This window comes from Hypanus sabinus, chromosome 3 (genome assembly GCF_030144855.1).
Source record: "Hypanus sabinus isolate sHypSab1 chromosome 3, sHypSab1.hap1, whole genome shotgun sequence".
Taxonomy (NCBI): domain Eukaryota; kingdom Metazoa; phylum Chordata; class Chondrichthyes; order Myliobatiformes; family Dasyatidae; genus Hypanus; species Hypanus sabinus.
This window is the reverse complement of record NC_082708.1, coordinates 123,711,348-123,738,996: the sequence shown is the minus strand read 5'-3', so window position 1 is coordinate 123,738,996 and position 27,649 is coordinate 123,711,348. Positions and strand designations below refer to the sequence as shown.

At 39.2% G+C, this 27,649-nt stretch overlaps 1 protein-coding gene across 1 annotated transcript; it reads right to left on the bottom strand.

Annotated features, from left to right (window-relative positions):
• Positions 1 to 48: 48 nt before the first annotated feature.
• Positions 49 to 26,432, bottom strand: exosc9 (exosome component 9). Its single transcript, XM_059965069.1, has 12 exons — positions 26,315 to 26,432; positions 21,796 to 21,890; positions 20,821 to 20,940; positions 10,770 to 10,872; positions 9,090 to 9,227; positions 5,966 to 6,048; positions 5,348 to 5,480; positions 4,212 to 4,304; positions 3,935 to 4,077; positions 2,988 to 3,139; positions 2,815 to 2,893; positions 49 to 2,226 (listed from the first exon to the last, which is right to left on the bottom strand). The coding sequence occupies exons 1-12, from the start codon at positions 26,378 to 26,380 to the stop codon at positions 2,136 to 2,138; spliced, it is 1,296 nt and encodes a 431-aa protein (XP_059821052.1). The 5' UTR covers positions 26,381 to 26,432; the 3' UTR covers positions 49 to 2,135.
• Between the last annotated feature and the right edge of the window lie 1,217 nt (positions 26,433 to 27,649).

Below are 27,649 nucleotides of genomic sequence, written 5' to 3'. Positions count from 1 at the left end.
TGTGTATTTGGATTTCTGTTGTGTCCATTTTCAAGATTATTTAATGGCGTTTCCACTTCACAAGTGTAAAGAGCAAAACAATTGTTACTTCAGATCTGATCCAGCATACAAAAAAAACCACAATAAGATAAAGAACACAATAATTGGATACATTAGTGTGGTGGATAGCACAATGCTATTACAAGCTTGGGGTATCAGTGTTTGGAGTTTAATTGCAATGCCGTTAGAAATTTCTGTATGTCCTTCCTTGGAATATGTGGGTTTTTCCTCAGTGTTGTGGTTTCCTCCAAAGACATACTAGGTAGGTTAATTGTTCATTGTAATATGTCCCATGATTACATTATAATTGGGGTTGCTGGCCTACTCCATACTACATTGCTAAATAAATAAATAAATAAATCCTATAAATGCATGTTAGTTTCATACATTGATTGATTGTACATCCATAAAGTGACAGTAGGCTTTGAAGAAATATCTCATTAGATTAACTGCTTTAATGCAGTGTTACTAGAATGACAGATGGCTTAGACCAGCACATCTCCATGGCTTCTTCATCAGTTAGTGTGCAAATGCAGTGTGTGGTAATGCAACTGCTCCTACCATTGAATCTGCAATTATAGTAACTGTTGGACAGTTTCTAAACATGGCTGTAATTAGGATGTAGTTTATCAAAGTTCTACAATGAAACCATGAAGCAAAATTAATTTATTAATCCTAATTCAGCATTTTCTTTTTATGTGCTAGACAGATGTGAACAAACCAGTGCTTTTTTGCACAACTATTCTAAACATAAACCTTGCCTATCAATAACTGCCAATATGTAGGATGAGAGGATAGTATATGAAGGCCTGCAAATAGTTGACTAGAAATTCTGTGCCAGGAGTATGTGCAAGTCTGAATATTAACTGGCCACCAGAATTTGTACATTGTGTGTAGACAAGTGGTAAAATTGGAGGGGAGTTGACAAAATGTAGGGACAATAAAATAGGATTAGTGTAAAATGGGTGCACATGGTCAGGGAAGACTTGCTGGGTGGAAGTGTTTGATTTCACACTGTATGACTGAGCATGATTAAATAGCTACATTATACATGTCAAATATTTTATTTCACTTGCAACTTATTTGGAGATACAGCACTCAAAAGGGCCTTCTGGCCCAATAGTCCACGCTGCCCGGCAACCCATCTAACCTAATCACAGGAAAATTTACAATGCGCAATTACCCTACCAACTGGTACATCTTTGGATTGTGTGGGGAAACTGGAGCATTTGTTTTCAGTTAAAGTACTACAAAACTTATGCAGGAAAAGCCAGGAAAATTACTTGTGGGTTTTCGTATCAAAATTTCAAAAATAATAAATCTCTATTTTAAAACTCATCAAGAATAGTAAAGTCTAAAGTAATTTCACAGCAGTTTTTACTTTTAAAGTGATGCTTCCAATGAACACAATAATATTCACTAATAATGGTCTACATGGTACATCCTCATTTGACTTGATTCCTACATTTTCTTGTGCCTTGGCCTTTCAATGCTAAAGGCATAATAAAAATATTATTTTGTTCTTAATTCTGCATAAAAAAGGTAGTAATCAAGATACCAAACCTATTTTTTACCCACTATACTAAAAAGGATAATGACCAGACTCTGTCATTCTAAATTTAAACTGCAAGAAATCAAAATCCTCTTGGTGAGAATTTTGTAACTGTCACAAAAAGACAATCAGACAACAATTAAGATTTTATTCCAAATGCCTTGTTTGGAATAAAAATTTAAGGTGAAAATAAATGTAATTCTATCATAATCTGAACAGATGGTATACAAGAAATAAAATCTGTAGGCTTAACTTTCAAATAGAAGCAAATGAAGCACTAATAAAACAGTGATGAATCTGAACTTAAAGCTTGCTATGTCATTTCAATAAATAGGCAAAAATTCCACAAGGTTTAAGAAAAATCAATTCAGCAATTCTACCCATTTGAAATGCATTTGGTTTCATAAAATCATAGGCACACCAAATCTACTTCTGCATACCTGTAATGGTATAATTTTACAAATTTTCTCTTTAGAGAACACAGTAAAGTTGCAACACATTAAAAGTTAATGTAATAATTCATATCAATTTATTACAACTAATATCACAGTAGTGATCTTTTTCTTTTCTGTGTTTTCTTGTTCTTTTTTTGAGATATTTTGCTTGTATTTTGCTGTGTTTCTTCAGATTTTATCCTAAGGGATAAAGTAAAAATAATTCAGCAATTTCCTAAGTAGTGACCCCAAGTATTTTTTATATATATTGAAAATATATAAGAAGCACCTTTTTACAGAATATAAACCTCATTTTTTTCAAGCAGGATTAGTATTATTAGTGTAACTGATTCACCATCATTTAGCTCAGTTGTGCACAACACTTAACTGACCAGCCACATGTGTAATAAATCGGTGTCTTGAAGTCAGGACAAGCTGAATTAGACAGGCAGGTAAACCAGATTTGTAGTGCAGGTGTAGACAATATGTTTTTCCTTGGCCACTGTATTGAGGAACAGAACAGCTAACTGGATCTAGTATTGTGCAATGTCAAATTAATTAATATCTTGTAGCTGAATGACTTTTAGGGAAGGATGATCATGACAGAATTATGTGCTCTGAAACATGAAACTAGTGCCTTAAATTATTCCCCTCCCACCATTCTAAATAATTTTGAAAATTTTGACAGAGAAAATAGGAAATTAAATTTAAAGTTATGATTTAAAATTTTACTTTAAATTTTGCTCTTGCCCTTGTTACAATTCAATTCCCAACATTCTTTTGACTCACTTTCTTTCCTTTTGATGTCCTTCTGGTTCCAATATTATCATCTCTTCCTCTTCACTGTCTGACAGTTGGACAACTTTAGCTAAATAAAAAATACAAAAGACAATAAATACTCAGCAGCAAGTTTCATATTCTCAGCATACAACATTCAGCTTATTTACCACATGTAAGCTCACCTTCATGACTCATATTCTGGGTATCTAGTTCAGGAACAATATCTTCTTCATCTTCTTCATCCTCTTCATCCAGATCATTGATCATCCATTCATTTTGAATTCCCTCCCCAATTTGACCCGTCCCAGGAGCACGCACTATTGGTTTTGGAATGCTGATCTCAGTTAAGAAAACAAACACAAATGGGGGGGAAAAAGGTGCCAGACTGGCAAAACTGTCGGCAATGTCCTATTTGTCTAAAACAGTAACTTACAACTGAATACAAGACATATAGACAGGCACTTGAATAGGTAAGGATATAGATCTAAAATTAGTAAATGAGATGAGTGTAAATTGGCAGAAGGGTCAGTATGGATGAAGGGTTGAAACACTGGATTCTGTGCTGTACAACTCCATACTTCCACGTGCAGTTAAACAGTTATCAGGAAACTGTCCACCAAAACCACTGGCGTTTGGATGAAATGTAAAACCGATGCTTCATCTACATTCATGAGCAAATGCAAGAGATCTCACTACACTATTTAGAGTAGAATCCTGGTCAATAAGTATCCACCAGATAATATTTAAACAAAAAATTCCATCATCATATAGCTAAGTGTGGAATTTCACTATGCACAATCTTTCAACAATAGTTTAATAATTCTAAAGTACTTAAATGGTTGTGCAAATTGGATACTAAAGTTATGAAATTGCTATAATTCCATCCTTTTGTTCCTAACACTCCACAGTGAACTATGCAATATTCATTTTTGTTGCTCCAGCACAAAGCATGTTCTAATTACCATCAATTATAATCTGTAAATAATACTTTTAAGACATTAAGTTGGATGACTGGACAGTAGCAAAAGTTCAACTCTATACAAATATGGTTTAGTTTTGAAACAGGAAATTAAAACTTTAGTAAATTATAAGTTTTAATTTAGTAACCCAAGCAAAAAATAAAAGATACACTGGTGGTGATGTTTCAGCCTTTGACACAATTTCTTCAGCTTGTTCTTCTACACCTTCTGTATGTACAGCAACTTCTTCAAGTTTAAAAGTAGTAATTCTCTTGTTTGGTACAGATTCTGCAAATCCAAACTTCCCACCCTGCTTTCTGTAAAAAAGAACTAATTTAGTAAATGTGCATAAAGTTATTGGTTTACAATGTTATTAATTCATCATTTACTTCAACACAAACTTAGCTATATAAAAAAAAAGACAATGAACAAAAAAAAGCCGCGAACTTGCCTGACATTTTTATCATTTTCAATAGCTTTCTGGATTAGTTCTGTGATCTCTGCCACCTTCACTCCAGCTATTTTAGTACAACGAAGAACCTGAAAAAAGGAGATTGGATTATTGTCCTTCCTTGTCTCATGGAAATATTGATTACAAAGGAGCATAATTCACAGGAAACCAGCAGCCCTCTTTCTATCTCAATCCATTGGACATTCATTATATGACATGCTAAAGGATAAACAGCACCAGTGTATGCAAATGATGGAACAAACAAGCTAAATTTATTTTAACAAGTCTCCAAATGTTTCCATGTTCAGACAGGGGCATTAGATGGCGATGAAGTGAACAAGCTTGGCTACTTCCTCTTTTCATCCAGTGAAATGAAGAATCAATTTATAGACATCCACCATTATTCTAAATTATATTACACTGGAAATCTTCAGTCACTATAACATTTCTTTATTGTTAGAAATAATTATTTATGCAAATAAAAGGCAGAAAGGTAGCTAAGCATATCTTACAACAAAAAAGCACTACTGAAATATTAGTGTAACACACACAAAATGCCAGACGATCTCAGCAGGCTAGGCAGCATCATGAAAAAGAGTACAGTTGATGTTTCGGGCAGAGACCCTTTAGCAGGACTAGAGAAAACTGAAGTAATAAACTGTTTCAAGGTGTTTCTCATGATTGTTATTAAGATAAATTTGGAAGACTCATAGAATTTCAGAATTGAAGGTTTGAGCACAAAAGACCTAAATTTACAGAAAGCTGGAAAGAGGAATTTGGAAGCAGAGTCACTGCACAAATTGATACCAATGCTTGCCATACAGCGCAGGGAGTGGAAGTTGGATAAAGGAAGCAGATCTTCAGATGGACTCAAGTTTATGAAAGGTGAAAAATGAGAGGCCAGTCAGGAATGCATTGGAGTAGACATCTAATAACAACAAAGAAATCAATGACATTTTTAGCACGTACTGATGAAAGAGAGGTAGGTAATGTTATGAAAGTGAGAAAAGATAGTTCAGTGATGTTGTTGATATGTGCCACAGTGTAAAAGGACCCGCAGCATGTGAAAACCGCTTTAGCCTGTTAGCACTATTTGTAGACTCCTTTGAAAACAGAAGTGTAGATTACTGACCTGATCTTTTAGAAGCATAATTCCACCACTGGACTGAATGGTACATAGCTCACGGTGTTTGTTCATGGCAATCACCAAGAGTCCATCCATGACCCGTTCTTCATGTTCAATTGGATCTACTAAAAGGTAGCTTCTGTGACATAAAAATGGGTTAAAAGGAAACAGGCTTGGTTTTACATGTTCACTTTGATCCCTTATTATTTTGTTTTATCTACCTTCAACAACATAGAAGTTTATACTGTAATGTTTATACAGTCTGTGCTTCAATTTTTAAACAGACTTTGTCCTCTCTACAAATTTCCTTTGTACTCCGTCCAAAATTTTTTATCTATTTTTAGCAAGATGTACTACTTATGATTGAATTCAAATCCACAGGACCTCTCAGATCCTTCTTTCAAAAGTTTAAAAACCAGAAATGAGTCGCCTGCCAAATAGATAGAAATACTATTCAGAATTGACACACCAGCAAGAATCAAGTTGCATCAATTTGAATAATAGCTGCTATTGTAACATCAACATTTGATTTAACAGCACATTTCCAAATTCTAAATACAGGACTTTATACTATCCAGGAAATAATGAAGACCAACAAAGAAAGTATCTGATTTTTAAACTCACCCCTGCTGAAAGAATGCAAAGCTAACTGCAATGGGCATATGATGGATGCTCAGCGGGATTAGATCACGCTCCTCTGGAGAATACTACAAAGCAGAAACAAACGTTGTTAGATACACATTCTTTGATTGTAACTAATATTCAAAAAAAAACCTTCAACCAACCAAGCAAAAAAAATGAGCCAATTCTACAGCCTCAAATTAAAAGATCAAAACAAAGTAAAATCCAACGGGATCCCACTACTAAGCACATCTTCCCCCCCCCCCCCCCTTTCTGCTTTCCACAGGGATCGCTCCCTACGCGACTCCCTTGTCCAATCATAGGTTTTTCATATTGGACAGTATGAAATTACACTGTGAACTAGTGACTTCTGATTTTTATCAAAATATTTTAAATTAATGGTTCCCATTAGTGCCAGCTGACATCAGAATGGGCACCAATAAATCTACTTCAAAATTCACTCCTTACAATAATTTCATATTGATCTAATAGATAACTACTTTGAAGAAGCACTGTAGATTTCCCCTAGGCTATTATATTCAGATTATAGAACTCAGAGTTGTAGTGCTCCATTGGTGCCTTCCCTTACACTAGTGGTCACCAACCTTTTTAAGCCCAAGATCCCCTACCTCGGCCTTAGTGAAAGGCAAGATCGATTCCAGATCGATTAGTTACACGCATGCGCACCAGGGCAGAAAAGACCTCAAGTAAAAAGCCGCAAACCAAAAGTAGAAATAATGTATAAACACCAGGGGTACCCACCCTTTTTTGCACCATGGACCGGTTTAATATTGACAATATCCTTGCGAACCAGCCGACCCGGGGGGGGGGGGTATAGATCGGAATACAGCGATACTCGAGGCAGGTTCCTTATGTCCAGTCTATTCTGCAATTTAGTTTTATGGCTCTCGGCACTTAGCTGCTGTCCAGCGCTGCTCACGTTTTTTCTACTGAGAAAACTCAATGGGTTTGTCTTTAAGCACGGGGTGCTTGGACTCAGGATACCGAAGCAGTTTTGAGGGCTTCATTGCCTCATTAGACAGCCTCCAGGCCCGAACTCCAGCCTCCCGCCCACCTGCTGCCAGACGCCTTGGCCAGGTGTGGCTGGTTGCGGGTGGCGTGAGAGGGCAAGGTCAGGGCCGGAAGTTCCCATACCAGGGCCGCGGCGGTCACAGTCCGGACAGAGCGACCAACCGAGCAAGGAGTGCGGCAGGGCACCTGCCCACCCCCCTTGTAGGACCTATCGGCTGACAAAAGTTTGTTTCAGTAGATTGCAGCGGCATAGCTGCTCTGTTACTTACGAAACCCTGACCCTGAATTAGGTCATCTGCGAGTATTTTAGCAGTGGGTCCCCCACGAGCATTTGGTGTGCTGAACAGGTTTACAGGCAGCGCTCATCTGTCTGCGCTCCAGGCCAGTAGCAACAGCACTTCCCGCCGGCCGGTTACCCGAGGCCAACCAGTGATCCCTGGCGCGAGGGTATCACAGTGTTTAGGCGACTGATGACCTCGCGTGTGTTCAAGTTCAACAGCGGCCTGGTGGTTGGGGACCACTGAAGTACACTCTGTAGTGCAGGGTAGCTACACGCATGCACACTGGGCAGAAAGAACAGAACTAAAATCCCACAACCCGGAAACAATCTCTCAACAGTATTTGTGTATTTATTTTTAATTTTTTTTCGTGATCTGCTGGGAAAGTCTCAGAGATTAACGGGTTGATGACCACTATCTTACAGGGAGAAGGTGGTAATGTCAGTGACACATCTCAAACCTGGTTCTAATGCAAACAAATGTTCTCGTAGAGATGGAGTTCCCCCAAATTTCCTTACGATGCACATTTGATTCAACAAAGGCACTGAAATTAGACTGTTAGCTACCATATTTCAGCATACTGTATCCATTATCAATGCCCTTTAATGTCTGACAACTGTTACAACAATACACTGAATCCAACCAGCTGCTAGTACAGTCAATTCCAGTTAATTAGGTCATCAGTTTAAATTGGGCAGCTGCTTATTTGGGACAGCTCTTAAAGAACAAAAACAAATCGAGAAAATTGCCAGGATTTCCTTCCTTTATTTGGGACAGTACTCTGGTTAACTGGGGCAGAAGGCAGTTTCCAACTAGAATCAGTCACGTGCACTTGCATGGTTGTAGACACTACACCGTGCTGAACGAACAGCTTTTAAATAGCATCAATTGCGTATACTTATGTTCAGAAAGCAATGATATTTGTCACTGATATATGGGAAGAAATAAACAAAGACAATTCAGAACTGTTTTGCTCACTGCTGTTTCAAACAATCAGGCTTGGAAATGGCAGAAATCACTAAGAGTGAAAAAGAAATGATTTCACAACTTAAACAAGTTAGGAACTACAAAGAACTTGAAGGTATCAACAATTATATTGAATATTACAATGGAAGCGAAGATTTGGAGAATGCAAACATCAAACATATTGTACGTGAGCAGTCCATTATCTGCACTGGGTGTCTGCACTGATTTTGTTCACTTACAATCAAAAAAGCACATTGTTTACTGAATGAATTCCTCCATTGATAACTATTAGGAAGTAATAACAGTTTTAGAGTACCTTAGTAGTATTGCTAGTGTTCTAATTTGTTGTGTATTTCATTTAAATACATAATTTGTTACTCAGTTTGTGTTTTTATACCTTTTTAACTATTTCCACAAAACTTTGGCTAATTGGGACAGCTTCTTAATTGGACCAAAATGTACTGGTCCCAATTAACTGGAATCCACTCTATTTGCTAAATCAGCAAACACAGGGTATGAATCAAAGTTAAGCTTTGGCTGACCTCAAATTCATGGGGGGGGGGTGAGGAAGAGATCTAGGTGGGCACAAGCATTTTGGAATTGTCAAAGATGTGAATGAACATTTCAGCAGTGGAAGGATAGATGGCAAAATTGTAATACTGGGAATAGATTATCTTTTTAACGCTGTGGATGGTGAGCTCATTGAGGTTTGTAGAACAATGGAAACAGAATGTGCTTTTGGATGAAGTTACCAAGTTTCAGCAGATGAGACAGCATAGCAACAGTGATGCTGCACGTATAAACAATTCCTTGGGGAACATAATGTAACGAGAGTTTTCCTGAATACTCACTACAGTGACTTCTTCCCCTTGGATTGATACATCAGGTCTTTTAAAATGAGACAATGCCACAATGGCTGCAATGCTTGCAGCATCCATAATGTTGCCATCGTGATTTAACAAGTGCAAATCTACACGAATCTGCCACACCTGAAACAACAAAATCAAAGAATGAAATTAAAATTAGTTACCTTGCTTACAAGCATTAAACAAGACACTAAGAATCTGAAGAAATAATCCTCAAGTGCAAACTTCATCAGTCTTGAAAGCTTAGTGATAATATACGCATATTTTCGCTATTCTGGGTAGAAACATTATACAAGAAGGGTCAGAAAGGGTGGAATCAAGAAAAATGTATTTATTGGGTCACTTATAACATAATTTATTGGTTTTCCTTTTGCTCCAATTGTCATAACATAGAAAAAAATGGTATTTAGTACTTAGGCAATGGGACTACGATAGTAGGAAAGACCAACAGATATAGGAGAATTAGGCCACTCAGCCCATTGAGTCTGTTCCACCATTTGATTGTGGCCAATTTATTTTTCTACACAGCACCATTCTCCTGCCTTCTCCTCATCACCTTTAAATGCCCTTGCTAATCAAGAGCACAGCAAACCTCCCTTTAAATATACCTAATGACTTGGCCTTCAAGTCATCCATAGCAAGGAATTCAACAGATTCACCATCCTCATGCTAAAGAAATTTCCCATCTCTATTTTAAAGAACATACTTCTATTCTGAGACTGTGCCCTTTGGACCTGGACTCTGCCACTAAATAGCTTTGAAACGCCTCAGAAACAAGAGTTTGCAGCTATTCCAGACACACTTAAAATTAAAAACAATAAGAAGGTAATTTCACAGGATAAACTCACTTCCTCACAAACCTTGGCAAGGAGCAGCTTACAACAGAATTTTATGTTTCTATCCCTTGCCTTAGTACCTTGGGTGTATTGTTCCATATAAATTATGGAGTTTGGGGGGGGGGGGGTGCGGAGGGAAGAATTTAAATGAAATAATGCGTCTTCAAAATGTTTCTTGTAAAACTGTTGCTATCATAATCAACAAGTGTTACAAATATTCAAAACTGCCCAATCTAAATTCAATTTATTCTCTGCATCAATGCAATATTAATAGCATGAACCCTACTTTCCACTCATGTTAAACCTTAACATACAGTCTATTTGCTCCATGTCTGTTAAACAACGTACCAAATCTATTTTGCATATAAAGAACACTATATTAGTTCTAATCAGCTGAATAAATATTACAAACAAAATATTAGATGTAACAATCTATATGTAAAATCATCTTGTTCAAGCAGACATCAGTCATCATGTTTTATAATACTGTAGTAACAAGTTCAGTATACACACACTAGAATTTTTTTGGCTCATTTCTCATATGCAAAACTTTATCTAAAGGCTGTTTCTGGGTTTCCTTTTTGCAGTGTTGCTGTTTTGTATGCAAGCTGCTATTTTTTTCTTAAGCCATGTCACCAAAACTGTAATTTCTTTGTACAAAAAAAATCTAATAATTAAGTTATAAGTCTATTTGGCTGTACTTGACCTCAAGTCACAAATGTCTTTCCCTACCTAATGAACTGCTGTCTAGTTCAATGCAAGATTAGTAAGGAGGGATTTAAGATACAAATCCTCAAATTCCAATCATCGAGCTCCTTTCTCATCTCACCTTTGCACCTGCTACAACACAAAGGGATTCTGTGTCTATACACTTGGAATTCCTCAGACACCTTTCCAGTAGCCGGTTCAGTTTAACTAGCAACTCTGATTGTCTGAAAATCAAAAACATTACATAATATCATTTAATATTATAGACCAATCATTTTATACAGAACAAGAGCAGAGAGGTATAGCAATGTACAAAATTATCCCTGCTCTAAAGAGAAACAACTTGCTAAATTTATAGCACCAATTCCAATTCCATAATTGTCCAACAATCTCTAAAATGAGAATCACACTGATACATTTGTTGCTGTTAAATATCCGTTCAAAAGAGTACTGGTACTGAGCAGCTATGATGCCATCAATGTGCCAGAATACCTAAATGTGATTTCACAAAGCAGCAAAACAGGGAAAAAAAGGGGACACAATTTTTAGTTATTTTTAAAAACACATCACAGGTAAGGCCCTCCCCACCACTGAGAACATCTATAAGGAACACTGTGCAGGAAAGCAGCATCCACCATGAAGGACCCTAATCCAAATCATACTCTGTTCTCGCTGCTGGCATCAGGACGGTGTTACAGGAGCCCTGGGCCCCACACCACCATGTTCAGGGACTGTTATTACCCCTCATCTATTTGGCTCCTGAACCGGACTGGATAACATTAATCGTTCCAACACTGAACTGATTCCACAATGAACTCACTTTCAAGGATTATACAACTCATGTTCATATCATTATTAATAATTTATTTATCTATTATTATTATTTTGTTTCTCTTTTTGTACTTCCACAATGTCATCTTTTGCACATTGGTTGTCCTTGTATGTAGTTTTTCATTAATTCTATTGTCCTTCTTTGTATTTACTGTGAATGCCCACAAGACAATGCATCTCAAAGTAGTATATGGTGAGATATGTACTTCGATAATAAATTTACTTTGAACTTTTGAGTTCTTATAAAATTATTGCAATATTACAAAATATTCAATGCACTTTATACTGAGATTGCTCTTAAATTTTGTGAATCCACTTCATTTCAATCTAATTCAGAGTCAGCATCATTGTTGTTCCTTTCCGCATCTGTGGCACATTGGATGGCAACCCTGCTGTTTCTTAAGCATTTATCTGATTTTAATGAGGCCAAGTTGCCAGTTCGACACTCAACCCAGTGCAGATGGAAAGCATACAAAGAGCTGACCCGATCTGAACCCAAGACTACTCGCTTTGAAAACTGGTGTGGATGCCACTACACCACTGGCTGGCTATCACTGACATATGACCAATGAAAAAGGTAGAGTAGCACAGCCCCACTAACAATAATTCTGGGACTTCGACAATATGCATGGAATTCTCTACCTGCCACCTGTTTCAGAGTCATGATGGTTTCAAAAGTTCAGTACTGTAAAACATGAGCATTTACAACTGCAGAAATGTTGGGGAAATGAAATTTGTCATCAGTGCTAGAGCAAAATGGCAATGATGAATTAGCATATAATCTTGAACACAATATAATTTTCGTTTCTTCTAAATTTATCTTTCACTTGATATTGTATAAACCAGGCTGCTAATTCAATCTATATAAACATCAAGATCCAATTTAAGCTTTAAAGAAAATTATGTTGAAAACAGCAATTTTACAGGTATGCGTACAGTGCCTATAAAAAGTATTCACACCCCCCCCCCCCCCCCCCAGCTTGCAGTTTTCTAGTTTTATTGTTTTACAACATTGAATCACTGTGGATTAAATTTGGCTTTTTGACACTGATCAACAGAAAGCACTTTCATGTCAAAGTGAAAACAAATTTCTACAAATTGGTCTAAATTTATTATAACACAAAATATTTGCTTATGTAATTACTCGTCCTCTTTAAGTCAGTATTTAGTAGATGCACCTTAAGTCTGTGTGGATAGGTTTCTATCAGCTTTGCACATCTGGACGTTGCAATTTTTCCCCATTCTTCTTTACAAAACAGAGAATCGTGAGTGAACAGCCCATTTCAAGTGCAGCCACAAATTCTCAATTGGATTGACATCTGGACTCTGACTTGGCCATTCCCGGACATTAACTTTGTTGCTTTTAAGCCATTCCTGTGTAGCTTTGGCTTTATGCTTGGGGTCATTGTGTTGCTGGAAAACAAATCTTCTCCCAAGTCGCAGCTCTCTTGCTCATCAGGTTTTCCTCCAAGCTTTCCCTGTATGTTACTGCATTCATTTTACCCTCTACTGTCACAAGCCTTCCAGGGCCTGCTACAGTGAAGCATCCCAACACTATGATGTAGTCACCACCCTGCTTCATGGTAGGGATGGTGTGTTTTTGATGTGCGGAGTTTGGCTTATGCCAAATATAGCGCTTAGTCTGATGACAAAAAAAACTCAATTTTGGTTTCATTAGACCATGGAACCTTCTTGTGTTGGCGCATGGCCTAGTGGGCAAGGCATCAGACTAGTAACCTGAAGGTCACTGGTTCGAGCCTCAGCTGAGGCAGCGCATTTGTGTCCTTAAGCAAGGCACCTAACAACACATTGCTCTGCGACGACACCGGTGCCAAGCTGCTTGGGTCCTAGTGCCCTTCCTTTGGACAACATTGGTGGCGTGGAGAGGGGAAGGCCTGCAGCTTGAGCAACTGCCAGTCTCCCATACAACCCTCACCAGGCGACTGACGGATGACTGACTGAGACACACACACACACACACACACACACACACACACACACACACACACACGCCCTTCTTCCTGCTGACATCTGAATCTCCCACATACCTTCTGCCAAACTCCAGCTGAGATTTCATGTGAGCATTTTCAACAGTAGCTTTCTCTTTGCCACTCTCCCAAAAGCTGTGACTGCTGAAGCACCTGGGCAACAGTTGTTGGAGGTGCAGTTTCTACCATCTCAGTCACTGAAGCTTGTAACTCCTCCCAGAGTTGTCATAAGTCTTCTGGTGGCCTCCCTCACTAGTCCCCTTTTTGCACAGTCACTCAGTATTTGAGGATAGCCTGTTCTAGGCAGATTTACAGCTGTGCCATATTCTTACCATTTCTTGATCATTGAATTAACTGTATTTCAAGGGATATTCGGTGACTTAGAAATTTTCTTGTATCCATTTCCTGACTTGTGCTTTTCAATAACCTTTTTTGCGGAGTTGCTTTAAGTGTTCTTTTGTCTTCATGGTGTAGTTTTTGCCAGGATACTGACTCACCAACAATTGGACCTTCCAGATACAGGTGTATTCTTACTACAATCAATTAAAACGCATGGTCTGCACACAGATTATCTACATTTAACTAATTATGTGACTTCTAAATCCAATTGGCTGCACCAATGATTTGGTGAGCACATTAAAGGGGTTGAATACTTATGCGATTAATTATTTTGTGTATTTTGTTATTAATTTAGATCACTTTGCAGAGATCCGTTATCACTTTGACACAAAGAGTCTTTTTCTGTTGATCAGTGTCAAAGTCAAATTAAATCCACTATGATTCAAAGCTGTAAAACAAAAAAAAACATGAAAAATTCCAAAGGAGGCGAATACTTATTAGAGGCACTGTGGCGACCCATTTCCTGGCACATCCGAACCGGCTCACAATTAGATAGCCTACGGGGGTTTGCGAGCACGGAGCTTTGGAGCCTCTGCGCCATGGGGGGCAGGTTGAGGGAGGCTTAAAAGTGAGGCTGAGGATTTCGAATAAAGTTTTTTCCTTCGACTGCAGTTACCGACTCCGTGTCGTAATTGTAGCGCTGCATGTAGCACACCGCTACAGCACTGTATTTACATGAAGAGCCTACAGACCAAAGAGCTATATTTATACAGAGTAAATTTTAAAACCAAAAAACCAGAGGTTCCCAGACCCCTTGCTTAACAGTATTGGTCCAAGGCATAAAAAAAGGTTGGGAATCCCTGCAATGAACAGAATTAGACATTTTGACAATGCAATCCAGCTTTTTGATTTTAACCTGAAACCTATATTCTCCACAACAATTATTTTGGGACTTATTCCCCTTTAAACAGACTTGCTGCACATTACCAATGAGCTAGTTAGATATCAGAGTAAAATGATTCAGACTTTCTATAATACTCTGCAAACTACAAGCAAAGTACCAGAAATTGTCACTTACTCGTGAACTTTGGTATCAATGATCACTTTTTAGAGATTATAAAATTTAATGGATGGATTAGGATCAGTGTAGCAGAACTGGTTTTATTCATCAAGTGCCTTTTCTGTTTCTATATAGAAGCTCAAAATTTCCATATCTACCAAAAGATTAACACTGCTCTGTCACTGGCCTTGGGCAGCACTGCAATAATTTTACAACCTTAAAAGAACATACACAAACATATAGAGAATAGCAGTTAATAAAGAAATGTTTATTTGTTGTATGTTCATTTGTTTGTTGCCTGCTGAGCTCTCCATTGTTTGACTGTCCATTTATTTGTGGTTTGGTAGTTCCAGGAAACTGCACATGGGCAGTGAGCTGAATGGACATACCATGGATAATTGGGAGGGTTGGGGGGGGGGGGCACGGTGTGAAGAGAACTGAGAGACAAATGATACAAAATGGGCCTCAGTGTATCCTGCCATGGTGTGGTTGGAGATAGATTTTAACTGTGGTAGGTCGCTTGTGAACCAAGTTGAGGAAGGAGTGACTTGTTTAATCTGTGTAAGTATTATACAGTACATATAATACTTTTTGTCTTTCTTCACTGTACGTTTCAGGTCTATATGAAAAATTGGGAACACTTAATAATGGACCTGTTATTGCAATGGAGCCATTTTCTTTCAAGAATCATACAGCTCAAATATAAAGGTGGAAATAAAGCTTAGTTAAGATGGCGCTAAATGGCGACTCCTTTGCTTGCATCTTCGAAAAAAGCTCTATTTCCATCTTTAATATCTCTATTCTTCCCTTTCAGAGTTCTTTTGAAGACCCTGACCTGGAGGTACACATTGACTTTGGTTCTTTGCAGGAAAGGGACCCGTTCTCCAGATTTCATGACTGGCCGTTATTCGACACACCAAGGATGCAGCCTAAGAGCTCAGCTCGCCTTTGGAGGGCTGAGATCTCGTGGCTATGGAGATGGGCAGATCCAAGGTCAGTGTCCCAGCAGGAGTGAGAGTCGGAAGATCTCTGGTTGTGTTCCCAGAGACCTGAGATCTTTGGGAAAAGAGCTCAGAAAAAGCAATGCAACAGACTTATAACATCGTAAACCAGCAAGTTGTTTGTTATGTCTCCCCTCTCGCTGTGAAATGGACACACCTTTCTCCCTTATTAGGGAGAGAGAGAGAGAGCCTGTGGTATGTCGAATGCCGGGTAAGGAGTAGTCTTTGGGGTACTGCAAGTCTGTGTCTTTGCTGTTGCTTTGCTACACACTTGAGTGCTCGGTGGCGGGTGCCAATGCTTTTCTTTTGCTGGTGGGAGGGGGGGGGAATGTTGCTTTGCTACTGCTTACACAAGGGAGGGAGGGGAGGTGGGGAGGGAGCTTTGGGGTTCTAACATATAATTGTCATTCATTCTTTGGGGGCACTCCTCTGTTTTCATGGATGGTTGTGAAAAAAAGTACTTCAGGATGTATATTGTACACATTTCTCTGACATTAAATGTATCTTTGAACAATGCCTCTACATCACAAACATATTTAAAGGTCAACACAATTATTCAAATATGACATTCATATATCCACACAGATTCACTTTATCAGTTCCTACTACTCAGGGATTCTGATAACTTTGAATACCTACAACTATTGCTTTTGATAACAGTGATTTTCATTTTATCGAAATTCTGAAATTTTCCATTCAAAACCACAACATTTCAAAACATTTGCTGACGACACCACTGCCGTAGGCGAAATCAAAGGTGCTGATGAATCAGCATATAAGAGGGAGATTGAAAATCTGGCTGAGTGGTGCCATAATAACAACCTCTTACTCAATATCAGCAAGACCAAGGAGCTGATTATTCACTTCAGGAGAAGGAAACCGGAGGTCCATGAGCCAGTCCTCAAGAGGACCTGTCCTGGGCACAATATGTAAGTGGAATTACAAAGAAAACACAGCAGTGCCCCTACTTCCTTATGAGTTGGTGGAGATTTGGCATCATATCTAAAACGTTGACACACTTCTATAGATCTATAGTGGGCAGTATAGTGACTGGCAACATCACAGCCTGGTATGGAAACACCCATGTCTTTGAATAGAAAATCATACAAAAAGCAGCGGATACGGCCCAGTCCATTAAATCAGCAGCCTGGTCTTTACAGGGTGCTGAAGGGAGAAGGGGAAGGAAAAATACATTTGGGGGCAGTATTTTCTGATCATGCTGAATGCAAGTTCAGTTGAAATGAAAATCAATGACAAGGCCTATCCCAACATGGCTCAAGGCAAAAAAGGAAGTGAAAGCACAGAAGAACAGGAAATGAAACAGACAAATCTGAGGGACACCAAATACACAAAAGAAAATCATAAATTTGGTTGAAGGAAAAAGACCAAATACACTGCTATATCAACAGAAAATAAAATAGAATGCTAACAGGAAGGTTGGGCAGAACGTTATGAAAATAGTCATGGGAGTCAAAGTGCTTACAGTGAATATTCCTTGAAGTGGAAACAGATGTATTGAGACATGGAACATTAGAGTTAAACCATTCCAAAGGCATCAGAAAGGTTGACATTTGGGACGAGTGTTAAAGAAATATTCTACTTTGCAGGCACAAGCAACAAACTGCACCAGTTTGCAGCAGGAGCCTTCAGTGTATCAAGAAAAACTGAAGGATAGCATCTCCCACAAAATGTGCTTTATTTTAATAGCAACATTTTAATTCTTTTAAAAAATTATATACTACACCTAACATCATTCAGTTCGAAAGAGAAAGGTGGATAGGGACAGGTTGTGTAACCATTGCAGGAAAAAAATGGAACATCAGTGATGCAGATGCAGAGCAATTAGAAGTTGATTATGTGAAAAACTCATTGTCTACTGGAAAGAATTTAAGGATCGTAAATGTAGTTGGGAAGTGATCAAAGAGGGAGGGAAAAAGAAACAAGACAAACTGTAAAAAAAGATCAACTTCATGGATAAAAACAAGCTGAAGGAAGGAAGCAGAAAAGTCTATGCATGATCTGAGAAGTAGCATAAAGCATGGAGAGGGCCTTTCTTTCAAAAGATTTATTTCAGAAAATCACAACTTGATTCTCAGTAATGAAACCAAAGTTTAGCATACAAGGTGCAGAGTTTGTGGAAGCTGGAGATCAGTTTGTGATTATGTTTTAGATACAGTATCTGGGTTAGAGCCCAAAGGAACAAACTCCCTTTCCGTTCAGAAGGTGGTGAGTCCAATCTCAATAACATTTTGGAAAGTTGCATTAAAAGGTTTAATGGGGGCAGAATTTGTTAGGTGTGTCCACAAAGGATTCCTGACAATGTGTGGACAGGCAGACTACAAAAGAGGCCAAACTGGATCTATTACTAGGCAATGAACCTATTCAGGTGACAGATTTCTGAGTTGGTGACAATTGTAAAGGTAGTGGCCACAACTCCACACCAATACTTGGAGGTGGTACAGGAAATCTTTACTGAATACTTTGCTTCAGTGTTTATCAGTGATAAGGACCTTGACGAATGAGAGGACAGCGTAGACCAGGCTAATATGCTGGACTTTGTTTTCATTAAGAAATGAAGAAGACATGTTAGAACTTCTAAAAAATATATTAGTACAGCCAAGTCTCCAAGGCAAAATGGGATATACCAGAGGTTACTATGGAAAGTGAGGGAAGAAATTGCTGCACCTTTGGCGATGATCTTTGCATCCTCAGCAACCATAGAGTAGTACTAGAATATTGGAGTGTGACAAATGTTATACCTTTATTCAAGAAAGGTAATAGGGATAATCCTGGGCAGAGTGGTGAGTCTTAGACCAGTTGTAGACAACATTAAAGAGCACTCTTAAAGACAGGATTCACGAGCATTTGGGGAAGTCTGATTTGGCTTTGTGAGTGGCAGGTTGTGCTTCATGACCCTAACTGAATTATTCAAGGAATTGATAAAACAAATGATGAAGGTAGGACAGTGGATGTGGTATACATGGAATTAGTAAGGCATTCAACAAGGTTCCCAATGGTAGACTCATTCAGAAAGTCAGGGGGCATGGGATCCAGGGAAACTTGGCTGCAAGGATTCAGAATTGACTTGTCCACAGAAGGCAGGATGTAGTAATAGATGGAGGGTTTTCTCAGAAATCAGTGACCTGTGGTGTTCTACAGGGATCAGTTCTGGGGCCTCTGCTCTTTGTAAAACATACAAAATGCTGGACAAACTCACTATTTTGTACGTGTTACTTTTGATATCCAACATCTGCAGAATCTCTTGTGTTTCCTCTGATCTTTGTGATTTTTAATTACTTGGATGAGGAAGTGGAAGGGTGGGTTCGTAGGTTTTCATGACATGAAGGCGGTGATGTTATGGATAGTGTAGAAGGTTGTCATGGATAACTACAGGACATCGATAAGATGCAGAGCTGGACTGTGAAATGGCAGAGGGAGTTCAATCTGGAGAAGCATGTAGTGATAAACTTTATAAGGTTGAACTTGAAGGCTGAGTACAGGGCTAACAGCAGGATTCTTAGCAGTATGGAGCATCAGAGGGATCTTGGGGTCCAGGTCCATAGGTCCCCCACATTTGCCACACAATTAAATAAGAAGGTCAAGGTGGCAGCTGGTGTAACAGACTTCATTTGTCAGAGGACTAAGTTCAATAGCTGTGAGTTAACAAGCTGCAAATCTGTAAAACCGATTAGATCACATTTGGGAGTAATGTGCTCAGTTCTTGTTGCCTCATTCTAAGAAGGATGAAGAAGCTTTTGAGAGTGTGCAAAGGAGATTTACCAGGATGCTGCCTGAAATAGAGAGCATACCTTATGAGGAAAGGTTGAGCGAATAAGGGCTTTTCTCTTTGGAACTAAGGAGTATGAGAGGTGTCTTGTCAGAGGCTGTAAGATGATCAGAGGCATAGATAGAACGGACAGTAAGCCCCTTTATCCCAGGGCGGAAATTGCTAACATGAGAGGGCATAATTTTAGGGTGACTGGAGGAGAGTATAGGCAGGATATCAGAGGTAGGCGCTTTTTAAAAAAAAACTACACAGAGTGCGGTGGATGTGAGGAATGCTCTGCCAGAGGTTTTGGTAAAGGCAGAAACATCAGGTATATTTAAGAAACTCTTAGATAGGCACATGGATGAAAGGAATTTGCAGGGCTATGTGGGAGGGAAGGTTTAGAAAAACTAAAAGATCAGCACAACACCGCGAGCCGAAGGGCCCACAATTTGATGTAGTGTTTCATGTTCTATTAAAATTTCCCTACTTTCCTACTCTATAACCCTTGCAATAAAGACCACCATTATATTAACTTTCCCAATGATTTGCTATACCCACATAGAAACCTTTTATGCTCCATGTAGTCGCTGCTTATCAAAAGAACTACTGAAACTTTCCATGCATTAGCAGCAAACTTAAGACAGCCTGATACTAACAAGAACTCTTCACATAACGTGTTGTTCAATAGGCCAGCATTAAACTTCCATCCGTAAATGCCCTTGAAATGAATTGAAAGGTGAATCATTTCTGCCAGCAGTTATAGGTTAACAGCTTTACCCTTTGTCTAGAGCTTAATTATTAGTAATTCCTATTAAATAAATCAGTGATGAGATGTGTGTTTAGGGAAATCCAGAAGTTACATTATCCCTGCAATGGTTACTTTTCCATAATTCCAAATTTGTTTAATTAACAGGATTTAAACTTCTCAGCAGCCAAAGTGACATTTGAATATACATCAGATCAGGCATCTGGAATATTAGTTCTGTATATTAAGTAACATGCTATCAAATGCAATCTACTAATAGAATTTTGTGAACAAACACAGAAATTAATTTTATTAGGTCTGATATCAAAAGCACTTCCTATTTTCAAGAACAAAAATAAACATTACTGGAATCAGAAAGAAAATGCTGGTTACTAGAAAAGTATTTATAATTGTGATCTTCCATTTCTAGCAAACTAACCTGCCAGCTTCAAATGCAGGAGATGCCATTGGGGAGAGTTCCAAATTGAAGAAGATTATGCCTTCTGTAGGCCGACTAGGTTTAGGAGTAACAAGTTCACATGATACCTGTGCAAGCACCCTGAAATCATGAAATGAACACCAGTTAAGCATCTTTTAATTTGACTCCAGAAAATAAAACAAACTGATAAAATACCAATTTCAATCACATTGAAGTGTGGCATCAAAGAAGCTCTGTACTGTCAGAGGTGTATCTTTTAAAATAAAGTTGAATCTCTGCACATTTACAAAAACAAACTGCCACTGAAACCAAGTGGGGATGAGCTTTTGTGTGCTGGTGAAAATAAGTTTTTAACTAGGTAAACTTTAAAAACAAATTTTTTAAATTAAAGTACATTGGTGGATTCCAGACTCTAACCAAGATTATTGGTTTCAACTGCTGATTTTTATTTTTGATCACATTAATTTGATCGTAAAAATTATCTTCACTTTTATACCTGTGGACCTCTATATTATTAGTTGTCACCTTGCTAATCCTGCAGCTTTGCATTATCCCTTTTATCAGTTACTCTTTCCAATCTTCACTTTTTCCCCCCTGTATATGTATATAAACATATCCTGGACTTCACAAGATAAAAAGGCACGACTGTTGCAGTTGTCAAACACTGGGAACAGGCATTAAGTCCAACTATTATATACTAACTGCATTTTCCTCTTCAACTTTAAGAGGTTGGAAATACTTATCAGAAAAGAAAGCAGGAAGCTTATAATGCTTAGTGTTTCTCCAATAGGACACAGCTAGTTAACAAGAAAGGACATGAGAGAAAGAAAATCAAAACTTGGTCATTCAGTGCCAAGGCATTGCAACAATGCCACACCAAAGTTAAGTCAAGTTTAATCCATTAAAAAACATGGCTTCAATAAAAATATTTCAGAGTTACAAATTACACCTTCATTCTGAGAAAATAAGTGTTACCTTGTTTTACCTAATTCCACAATACAACAGCCAAATTCAGTTCCAAATGTTATCTTGATATTCCTATAATCATATGTCTGTCTTCCATCAAGACGCTGTTGATCAAAAGTAAAAGACAGTCATCTTTAAAGCAAACTAACCAGCTCATAACAATTCAATACCAAAACAATATCAATATCCATTGTAGATTACGGCTTGGATTTGAAAGTTTATTCATATTTTCTCGAACATAAAGCTCAACCTCTGCTCACTTCCTTATTTCCCAAAACATTAGGGGGTAAAAAAAACATCAGGCAAACAAAATCAGTTAATTTATCTTAGTTATTAATTTGAAGGCAAGAATAGGAACCTCTCAGTTCTTGTAACATAAGATTACTGTTACAGTATATTTGTGTACATGACTATTCTCAATTAGTCCTCCTAATCTACACAAGCAGTGACAGAAGACATACGCGCCATTTAAAAATGTACATCCTAAAATTAAGGTTTTTAAGAGTTACATATATGGAATTTTGCTCTGTCATGTTTCAATGCACCTTCTGGTGACTTGTTCAATTTAGTTTCAAAATCTCCTCATTCAGTCCCAACAGTGGGTTGTAATGGTAAGCAATTCCTCTGGAACCCTACTGTCTTCTCAAAGGTTTCTACACTACAAGGTTTCTGTTGGAACATGGAACATTGGTCCTGCATCATTATTTCTGGGCAGATGGGGCTCATCAGCTCATCTAGAAGGAAAACTTTGCTCTCAAAACTCCACAGCTTGCTGCTATACTCACTCACAGGGAAAGCTTCAGGAGTAAACCCTGAGGGAAATATCCAGAACCGGACTCCCTAAGGTAGTCCTACGTTGAGTTCAATGCTGACCTGCAATTCCTGCAACACTGCTGGTACCAAACTTTATGCAGTCCTGGGTAGGTCTGTAGTCTGGTGTAGTTTTTTTTCCCTGTGTTGTTTTTTACGTAGCTCAGTCTAATTTTTGTACTGTGTCATGTAACACCATGTTCCTGAAAAAGCGTTGTCTCATTTTTACTATGTATTGTACCAGTCGTTATGGTTGAAATGACAATAAAAGTGACTTGACTTGATCAGTTTCTGCCATTCCTTTGGGTTCATTAGATGCACAGAGGGGAAGCTTGCTGCGTATCTAGACAGTCAGGATGCAGCATCTGTGGTTGACCCTGACCAACTGAGCCCTCACCCATTTTATTTATCATAGATGTGATTTGTGAGAAGATCTAGCAGAATGCAGGCTCTGTTCTGTTAGCATTTTTGCAATATATTTGATAACTAGTAGCATTTGATCCTGGAGTGCAAGAACCAGTGTGGAAGCTACTTCATGACTTTACTCCAAATGCATTCTATGAACTCATCCTCAAAACTACTTCCGTCAATTTGATTTTACAAATCTACTCATGGATAAAGATCCCTGTGAATATTGTTCTAATTTTCCTTATTTCGTTGACATACTTTACCCAACATTATGCCATTGTTGGGGCTCTAAAAACAATCATGAGCACTTTTTGTGACATTAGCTCTCCATGCATAGCAACTCAGCTTCTCATGGTAAGACACCCATATCATCAAATAACTTGAAATTTTTAATTTCTAACCTTGTTCAATATGCAACCATGTATGTGTGCCAGCTATTAAAAACTACTGTAGCTGCTTACTACTTTTTAATTATTATTCAATGTAATAAAATTCTTCTTTCTTGTTATTTTGGTGTTTTTTTTTTACAAATGAATGCGTTGGGTTTTTTTCTCTTTCTTAAACCAATCTCTCTCAGCACTTCCTCTTCCATGATAAATCAATCCATCATCAACTTAAGGAAACCTCTGAGAATAATTTGTTGAATATCCAAAACACTTGGTGAAACCTGAAGGAAAGTTTCAGTTGGCTGTGCACCTTGTCACCCATTCCCAGTAGCTGTTCAAAGTCTGGAGTCTAGCAAATACCCCTCCCAGGCATTCTCTAAAGGCTTTGGAAAAGCTGCAGCCACCAGCCTAACAGGAGTCATGTATGGAGATAGAAGCAACTGCAAATGCTGGAATCTGGAACAACAATCTGTTGGAGGAACTTAGCAGATCGAGCAGGAAGTGTGGCAGGCAAGGAATTGTTGATATTTGTGATTGAGACCCTGATATGTGTGCTCTGAGCATTTGTCTGATCCTAGTCAGTATTTCACTAGTCAACCTTCACTACAGTGGAGCAACTTACTCCTCCATCAAGATTAGCAACTTACTGAACACAAAATTCTTCTACCAACCTGTCCCAACGTTCAACACAAACCCCCAATAATAAATGAGCCATGAAATCCTGGAAAACATGAAACACATTCTGCACTTTTAGGAGCCTCTTTTCAATTAAAAAAATGATGAAATTGCCAGCATAGGCTTTGATCATTGGAGGAAAGGAGTGACTGAAGATCAGGATGTCACACATAAAACACTCATCCCCATTCTCTTATGTACTTTGGAGACATGAATTACAGCAAAATCCACCAGCAGGGTCAGTAGAATAGTACCAGCATCCTTTCCAGCTCAACGTTTCTTTACATTGAGACTCTTAATTACAGCCAACTCCAATGGGCAGGTCATACCATTCACTTGCTGACACTAGACTCCTTAAAAGGCATTCTATTCAGTGCTCTGTATAGTAAGCCGGTACTAAGAAGCTAGAGGAAGCACTTCAATTACATCTTTAAAAGACTTCTTGAAAAATATATCCACACCAACTTGCAGGAATCCCTGGACCATAACTGCTCAAAATAAAGGAGCATCAGGGATGACATAGAGACCCTCAAGTCTCTTCATCTGAGCATATGAAACTCAGCAAAAATACAGAAAGAGAATGCCATCTCATTTGTAATGTACTGTAGATATCACATTAATCTCATCTGGCACCCTGGAATGTAAAAGCTAAAGTGGAAACAAGTCATGTCAACCTGAAGGGATTGACCAATCAGGATTGTATTGTGCAGTTCTGACATTTCTATACTTTATATACAAATTTTGCTCAATTGAGCTCTCTTCCTTGACCTTGTCCAACAACAAATAAGCCCTGCCGCCTTCATGACTTCCAACTGCAAAAGGATATTTGCACACCAATGACATTAAGAAGCTTTTTGCATCTTCCCCTATTTGAATATCTTGTCACACTATCCTACCAGGTTGTTCATTCCACCATCTACCTTTGCACTAGTTCATCCTTCCCTAATCCAATGAGTTGATACGAGACCATAGACATAGAGGCAGAATTAGGCCATTCAGCCCATCGATCCTGCTTCACCATTCTATGCTGGCTGATTTATTATCCCTCTCGACCCCATTCTCCTGCCATCTCCCAGTAACCTTTGACTCCCTGATTAATCAAGAACATATCAACTTCTGCTTTAAATATATCCAATAACTTGACCTCCACAGCCATCTGTGGCAATGAATTCCAGATACACTACCCTCTGGCTAGACATTCCTCCTCATCACTGTTCTAAACGGACATCCCTCTATTCTGAGGCCGTGCCCCCGGATTCCCACACCCTGGGAAACATCCTCTCTAAATCCACTCTATCGGGGCCTTTCAATATTCAATAGCTTTCAAAGAAATTACTATCCCCCAACTCATTTAAAATCCAACGAGTACAGGCCCAAGCCAGCAAACGCCCCCCCCCCCACACGTTAACCCTTGCATTCCCAGAATCATTCTCTTCAACCTCCTTTGGACCTTCTCCAATGCAAGCACATCTTTTCATAGAGGGTTCCAAAACTGCTCACAATACTCCAAAAGTGATCTGACCAATGTCTTATAATGCATTCTAAATATTAACTCATTGTGAGCTGGTGACAAAATACGTCGGAGGGCAAAGACCAAGTTGTAGGAGTACAGGGAAATAAGAAACAGCACTGATTTAAATGTTCTGGGGGCCGGCATGACGGAGGAAATACCTTCGTTGCAATTAAAGAAATGCGGTTCCATAACTGAGCAGGAACCAAAATTCAGATCACGAGCACCAAAATCTTGTTTTTTTTAGATCAAATAACAAAGATGATTGGACACTGTTATTACCAACATTAATAATGGAGTCCAAAAATTATTCCAGTCAACGCGTCTGCGTGAAGTTTCCTTTGATGCAGGAAGGCACACGGCCAGCAGACAACACACAACACACAGGGGCCCAGGGTCGAACACCGCCACCCAGGATGAGCTCCCCCACCGATATCACTACACTGAACCGCAGATGCCACCACCATCTACCCCCGGGGCCCCGGCTTCCCCTTCGGCCCTGCCCTACACGTAGCCGGGATCTACTTGGCTCAGACACTCGCGAAAGCCAGTGAGCCGCCAGCGGACTCCGTTAACCGATAACAAGACACACAAAATGCGGGAGGAGCCCCGGGGTTGGACAGCGCTCAGGCCGAGACCGATCCCGAAGCGTCGACTGTCCAGCTCCGCCGACATTGTGCGTGTGTTGCTCCGTATTTCCAGCATCTGCGGTCCCTGTGAACCGAGCGCCGGCTCGCACCTGCTTCTCGGCGATGGCCTGCAGGACGAACTGCCGCTCACAGTTGGATAACAGCGTCTCCCTCATGATCACACGATGGCCGCTTCAGGTCTCTGACATCATCAGTCCGCGACCGACGTCAACACCCAGGGACACATTGTTGCTGGGGAAGGGCGTCTTCGGGCATTGACTACTTAAAGCGGTTTAGTAATTCCCATACTCCCTAAACCCATCCTTTTCATCTCCCACTTTCTCTGCCAATGAAAACCGTCTTGTCTCCCATCTTTCCCAGTTCTGACTGAAGGTGGGACCTTAAGGTTGTGTCTCCCGACTTTAGAAATTACAGAGCTACAAAATCTGTGTCTTTCTGGAGTACAGTAGTCTATTTTATGGTGAATGGAAGACCTGAAATATAGTCAGTTTTCATAATGGCTTCACAACCACCATTAGGATCGACAGTATAGATCAGGTTGTCAAGCTGTTTAAAAATAACCACAATGCTGGAGGTTAGAAGTGTAAAGAGGAAATGCTCAGGATGCTAGGCAGCATCAATGCAGAGAGAAACCGACAGTGTTTTTCTAGTCAATCACCTTTAGTCAAGATTCATCAGACCTCTAGACCATAAGACAGGAGCAGAATCAGGCCACTTTGCACATTGAGCCTCCTCTGTCATTCCATATTGGCCAATTTTTTATACCCGCCCCCCCCCCCCCAACCATATTCTCCTGCCTTCTTCCCATAACCCTTGACACCCTTACTAATCAAGAACTAACAACCTCTGCTTTAAATACACCAAATGACTCAGCCTCCACAGCTGCCCATGTCAATGAATTCCACAGAATCATCACCTTCTTGATAAAGAGATGAAATAACACAGATTTTTCTTTGACAGTAGATGCTGTTGACTTCCTGAGTATTTCCAGCATTTTCTGTTTTAATTTCAGGTTTAAGGTGACTAGCTACGATAGCTCTGGGGCATCGGGTATGGGTAAGTGGGATTTACTTCCCCAGCTGTGGTGAGTAGCTCGTGGTAGGTAGTGCCAGATTTAAAAAGGAGGCAAGGCCTACTGGGACTTCCTGTTATTAGGCAATTGGCAAGGGCCAATAAAAAGAAGTTGGGTTTAAGCAGAGTGACCAGAATTAGAGTGGAAAATTGAGGCCTTGGCTCAAGAGACATGGGTAAGAAGAGCCCGAGTTCAGGTTGAGGTTTCTGTTTCTTCCTTTATTCGTAGTGTCTCACAAGAGCAGTGAGAATGATCCCAGGTCAGTGATGTGTTCTCCTTGCAAGATTTTGGGAGATCTGGGGGAAACTCCTGATTTCATACATTTGCTACGTTAATGAGAACTGGATCTGGG

Bases quoted from the DNA above. Each gene is read 5' to 3' on its own strand.
- exosc9 (XM_059965069.1), bottom strand. From the start codon at position 26,380: ATGAGGGAGACGCTGTTATCCAACTGTGAGCGGCAGTTCGTCCTGCAG. The intron at 10,873-20,820 runs GTTAGTTTGCTA...TTTGATTTTCAG, and splicing joins CCTGCATTTGAAGCTGGCAG to ACAATCAGAGTTGCTAGTTA. The intron at 6,049-9,089 runs GTGAGTATTCAG...TCTGCTTTGTAG, and splicing joins AAGGGGAAGAAGTCACTGTA to TATTCTCCAGAGGAGCGTGA.